Source organism: Brachyistius frenatus, unplaced genomic scaffold, assembly GCF_029030835.1.
Source record: "Brachyistius frenatus isolate BFR_SWC_R1_liver_20210118 unplaced genomic scaffold, ASM2903083v1 Contig_576, whole genome shotgun sequence".
NCBI classification, from domain to species: domain Eukaryota; kingdom Metazoa; phylum Chordata; class Actinopteri; family Embiotocidae; genus Brachyistius; species Brachyistius frenatus.
Window position 1 is genome coordinate 27,501 of NW_027211175.1, and position 5,234 is coordinate 32,734.

General features: G+C 48.8%; 2 protein-coding genes across 3 annotated transcripts in view; one reads left to right on the forward strand and one right to left on the reverse strand.

Annotated features, from left to right (window-relative positions):
• Window positions 1–44, forward strand: part of hars (histidyl-tRNA synthetase) — an 11,222-nt gene extending 11,178 nt beyond the window's left edge. For both annotated transcript variants that reach the window (XM_069688368.1, XM_069688369.1), the window contains one exon: window positions 1–44. This exon is cut by the window's left edge and continues 266 nt beyond it. The gene's annotated coding sequence lies outside the window, so the exon portion shown is untranslated.
• A 395-nt stretch (window positions 45–439) lies between these two features.
• Window positions 440–4,877, reverse strand: dnd1 (DND microRNA-mediated repression inhibitor 1). The gene is made up of 5 exons (XM_069688371.1): window positions 4,854–4,877; window positions 3,913–4,018; window positions 2,817–3,142; window positions 2,160–2,292; window positions 440–1,072 (listed from the first exon to the last, which is right to left on the reverse strand). The coding sequence occupies exons 1-5, from the start codon at window positions 4,875–4,877 to the stop codon at window positions 603–605; spliced, it is 1,059 nt and encodes a 352-aa protein (XP_069544472.1). The 3' UTR covers window positions 440–602.
• Between the last annotated feature and the right edge of the window lie 357 nt (window positions 4,878–5,234).

Genomic DNA, 5,234 nt, shown 5'->3' on the forward strand with positions numbered 1-5,234 from the left:
TTGACCTGCTCAGTGTCTCAAATAAAGCTTTCTGTTGGACATGTCACCTGACCTGCCTGCCTTTCATCAGACCAGCTGCTCCCTCTAGTGACAGGACGGAGAACACCTCTGTTAGTGTGCACACTGATGACGGAGGTCTACTGTTACACTGTGGGAGGGTTAAGGGCGGGGACCAGTCACAGCAGCATCCCTCCAGCTGATCAATCACATGATCAGCCCCTCTGGGTTTCCCCTGCTTTTGTTTCTGATGACATCACAGGTGAAGAGGAGGAGGACTGCAGCGTGTCGGCCCAGAGCCGGACTCTGGGACCAGATCACGAGGTTCTAGTTCTAAAGGTTCCCTGCACGCACAGAGTGGAGAGTGTTGTTACAGTACAGTGTTTGGTTTTTTATGATTAGCTGATCACACACACAGGAAGCAGCAACACAGCACTCGTTTTAAATCTCATTTACTTGAGAAACAGGTCAGGAACACGACACAATAAAACGCATGCATAAAACAAACCACTCGAGTCAAAACAAGACCATAAAAACATGCAGAAGTCAAACGACATCAGTTTAAACGTTGTACGTAACCGTGGCGACAGCCGGATGATGGCCGCTCAGGCCGGGAGCTGCCGGCTGCACAGGTCCTGCAGGACCTGCTGCGCTGCGGCCCGGCGGGCCTCTCCCTCCGTAGTGCTGGCGCTGAGGCCTGGCAGGACTAGAACCAGCCCCCTGAAGGCCACGCCCACCCCAGGGATGTGCACCTGGTAGCTGAAGTGCAGGAAGCCGTCGGGCCCCGTGTGGATGAACTGCAGCTCGTAGCGCGGCGGGCCGACACTGTTCTCCTCACACACCTTCAGGAGGAGCAGCACAGGAGACGCCCCACACACCGGTGAGGGGGGGAGGAGAAAAGAGGGGGGGAGTCCTCCTACGGCTCTGCAGAAACTGGGGGGGGCGGACGGAGGGAGCAGACACGGAGGAGAAATGGGGGGTGGCGGGGGGGGGAGGAACAGGCTCTTTGGAGTAGTTGGCTTCTCTGCTGACTGCCACCTGATGGAGACGGTCAACGCACACCTCTTCTTAAAGGCTGCAGACAGGAGGGGAGGAGGAGGGAGGAGTAAAGAAAAGTGAGGAGCAGCATCACCAGAAACATCAATAGCATTTCATAAAATTTATGAAATAATGTAAAATATTATATATATAAAAAAATAAAACAACCATCCTGCTCCATGAACAGGTGAGAAAAACAGAAGTTCTTGTACTTGGTCCTAAACACCTCAGAAACTCTTTCTGTAATCACTTAGTTACTCTAGATGATGTTGTCTTGGCCTCCAGCAAAACTGTGAGGAACCTTGGAGTCATCTTTGATGAGGATTTGTCCTTTAACCACCATATAAAGCAAATCTCCAGAACTGCCTTCTTTCATCTACGTAATATTAATAAAATCAGGAAAATCCTTCCTCAGCATGACACAGAAAAACTAATTCATGTGTTTGTTACTTCTAGACTAGATTATTATAATTCCTTGTTGTTAGGATGTCCAAATTACTCATTAAAAACCTGCAGCTGATCCAAAATGCTGCAGCAAGAGTACTGATGGGATTTAACAAGAGAGATCATATTTCTCCAGTTTTATCTTCTCTTCACTGGCTTCCTGTGAAATCAAGAATAGAATTTAAAGTTCTCTTGATGACTTACAAAGCTCTACATGACCAGGCTCCATCATATCTTAGAGATCTTATAGAACCATATAATCTCAGCAGAGCACTTCTCTCTCAGTACGCTGGTCTACTTGTGGTTCCTAGAGTTTCCAGAAGTAGAATGGGAGGCGGAGCTTCAGTGTTCAGGCTCCTCCCCTGTGGAACCAGCTCCCAGTTTGTGTTGGAGGGGCAGAAACCCTCTCTAGCTTTAAGATTAGACTCAAAACGTTCCTTCTTGATAAAGCCTATAGTTAGGGCTGGCTCAGGTAGACCTGAACCAACCCTTAGTTATGCTGTTATAGGCCGAGGCTGCTGGAGGACCTCATTACATGCTGAGCTTCTTTTCTTTCCTAAATAAAATTGAATTGAATTGACTAGAACGGGTGAGAAAAGGTCATACAGGTAATAGAGGTGAGAACAAGTGAGACAGGTGATACAGATGAGAACAGGTGATAGAGGTGAGACAGGTGAGACCTTCCACCAGCCCCTTCTTGGCCATTGAGGCGGCGTAGTGGGACGAGAAGGCGACGACGGCCGACACCCCTTCGATATCCGGCCCGGCCTTCAGGGACACTCGGTCCACGCTGTCCGACACCATCCGCAGCACCTGGCGGCACACAGAACACACGTGTTCCAGATCACATACATGTGACATCTGGTCTGATGGAAATGGACACCTGACAGGTACGAATTGTCACTCAAAACTTCGCTGACTTCACATCCAACACAGTCAAACGGACACCTTCTCTCGTGTGTGTGTGTGTGTGTGTGTGTGTGTGTGTGTGTGTGTGTGTGTTAGAACATCATCTTATGCCCCAGCCAGGAGCAGCAGTAAGCAACGACCTCCATGAGGAAGTATTCAGAGTCATCTGTTGATCGACATCATCACTGAGTTCCACAAGTCAACGTGACCAGCAGTACGTGAACACGTGTGATGTCACTGCAGACCTGAAACTGGAGCAAAGAAACATCAGACGTGTTGAACTCAGGTTCTGCTCAATGACTCTGAACTCTTCCTGATGGAGGGTATTGATCGTGCTGCTCAGTGGGCGTCGCCCTGCTGCATTTGTAGATTTATCTACTGATGCTTTTCGTCCTTCGGGTAAATGAAACGTTGCAGTTGATCTGTACCTGCAGGACGTCCTCCTGCCTGGTGGACGCCGGCAGATCTCCGATGCAGAGGTGTCTCTTCTCGGTGCTGCGGCGGACGCTGAGGCGGAAGCCGGGCTCTAGCATGTGGTTGTGCAGCAGACGGATGGCGTCGGTAGCGACGGCCGACGAGCCGTATTTAGCGTAGGCGAAACCACGGTTCTGGCCGCTGAAGTTCATCATGAGCCGGAACTCCCAGAGCCGGCCCACGGAGCTGAACAGGGGGATCAGCAGGTCCTCGTAGGTGTCCCGGGGGATCTGGCTGATGAAGACCTCGCAGCGGGCTGCGGGAGCGGGGCCGTCCCACACTGAGCAATCAAATCAAGAGGAATGAGGTGAGGGGCTCCATCATATCTTCCTCTAAACTTTAGAGATGCTATGAGGTGGTGTAGAGTTGGAAAGGGAATTTTCTGTAGACCTTAATGGCTGACAGTAAAACTGTAACTCTGTCATCATCCTGTTGGTGTTTCATGTATAATAATAATAATAATAATAATAATAATCCTGCAGAGTGATGTGAAGCATCGTGCTGGAAGAGAATCGCCACCTGCTGGAATCTGTGTGGTAACACATAGATACACCAACTGTCCAGCTGACAAGGAAACTCCATGTGTTACTGCAAGCTGTGTTGTCATGGGAATATTTAACCACATCGTGTTGTCATCATAATATTTAACCATGTCGTGCTGTCGCGATAATATTTAAACATGTCCTGTTGTCATGGTAATATTTAACCACGTCGTGTTGTCATGGTAATATTTAACCACATCATGTTGTCATTATAATATTTAACCAAGTCGTGTTGTCACGGTAATTAATGTCGTAGAACATCGGAGGTCTTCCTCACGTTGTTCCTCAGATGGTGCAGGCCTCACACTTCCTCCTGCTCTGATCACTCCGATAAACTGACATACTCATCAGTAGAAATGATGTCACCACGTGATGATGACAGGTGTGTGTGTGTGTGTGTGTGTGTGTGTGTGTGTGTGTGTGTGTGTGTGTGTGTGTGTGTGTGTGTGTGTGTGTGTGTGTGTGTGTGTGTGTCAGAGTGACTCTTGCAGCTGGTTAGTTGTCTCACCCTCCGGTGGGCCTCCGTACTTCCTCTGGCCGTTCACTTGAGTCAGCGTTGTGTTGGTGTTGTTCAGCCAGGTTTCCAGGGCCTGCAGCCGCTCACGGTTCACCATCTTCAACACACATTACACCGTCACACACGTTACTGATCAGCTGTTAGAACTCTGATCAGCTGTTAGAACTCTGATCAGCTGTAGCTCTGCCTCCAGTTTCCAGCAGAATTTTGCTGACTCAGCAGCTCACTTGTTCCTATGATCAGAGGTTCTCTTTCTGCATCACGTGGTGAACTGAAGGTTCCGGGGGGGAGGGGGGCAGAACCTGAAACACTCTGGAAACTGGATCGGGTCTGTAGAACTGGATCGGGTCTGTAGTGGATCGGTTAACAGAGGCCCACGGATCGGACCTTCAGAGGTTCCATACATGAAGAAAGAACAGCAGCTTTGTCAGAACAAAGTTGACTGAATGAAGGAGGACGGAGACAGAACGTTGCTGAGGGACACAAGGAAGGACAAGGTGACACCCACTGCAGGGAGGAGGAGGATGATGATGATGATGATGATGAAGATGGAAATAGTAGTGTTGGCTGCAGAGTGGCTGTGTCTGAAGGGACGGTGGAAGCAGAGCCCAGAGAGACACAGGTAGACACACCTGGTGGAGTTCTCTGATGTCCTGTGAAGGAACGTTTGTGTTCACAGCAGAACAGGAGAACGTCCAGGTGATGTCAGAGGAACCTGAACCTTCACCTGAAGCCCGGAGAGACGTTTGAAACCGAGCGAACCTTCGAACAGCGCCGGCACGACGTTAATGCGGCCTAATGAGCGACAGGTGAGGCGCGCGTGACCCGCAGGTAAAAACACAGAAAAACAAAGTTTACCACGAGACAACACGAGCAGCTGCACTTCCGCTTCACTTTAAAAGCAGCTGCGTTCAGAGAAGTTGGGTAGTTACCTGGCTCTGCTCTTTGTCCGTCATCTCAGCACGGTTGGACTCCTCGAGCACAGTGACACCGATCTGTCTGCAGCCCGGTCCTCACCCGAAGCCCCGCCCCTTCCCCCCACCGTCACCCCCTGACAAGTGGCCCCGTTGTGACCCCGCATATATATATCTATAGATATCTAGCTATCTATTATCTATCTCTCTCTCTATATATATATCTATATATAGATATATATCTATATATTTATAGATATATAGATATATATCTATATATAGAGAGATATATATAGATATCTATATATAGATAGATATATCTCTCTCTGTCTCTCTCTCTCTCTATATATATATATATATATACAGTTGAAACCAGAAGTTTACATACACTGTGCAAAA

Bases quoted from the DNA above. Each gene is read 5' to 3' on its own strand.
- dnd1 (XM_069688371.1), bottom strand. From the start codon at position 4,877: ATGACGGACAAAGAGCAGAGCCAG. The intron at 4,019-4,853 runs GTAACTACCCAA...TGTGTGTTGAAG, and splicing joins CGGACAAAGAGCAGAGCCAG to ATGGTGAACCGTGAGCGGCT. The intron at 1,073-2,159 runs GTCTCACCTGTC...TCCTGTCTGCAG, and splicing joins CAAGAAGGGGCTGGTGGAAG to CCTTTAAGAAGAGGTGTGCG.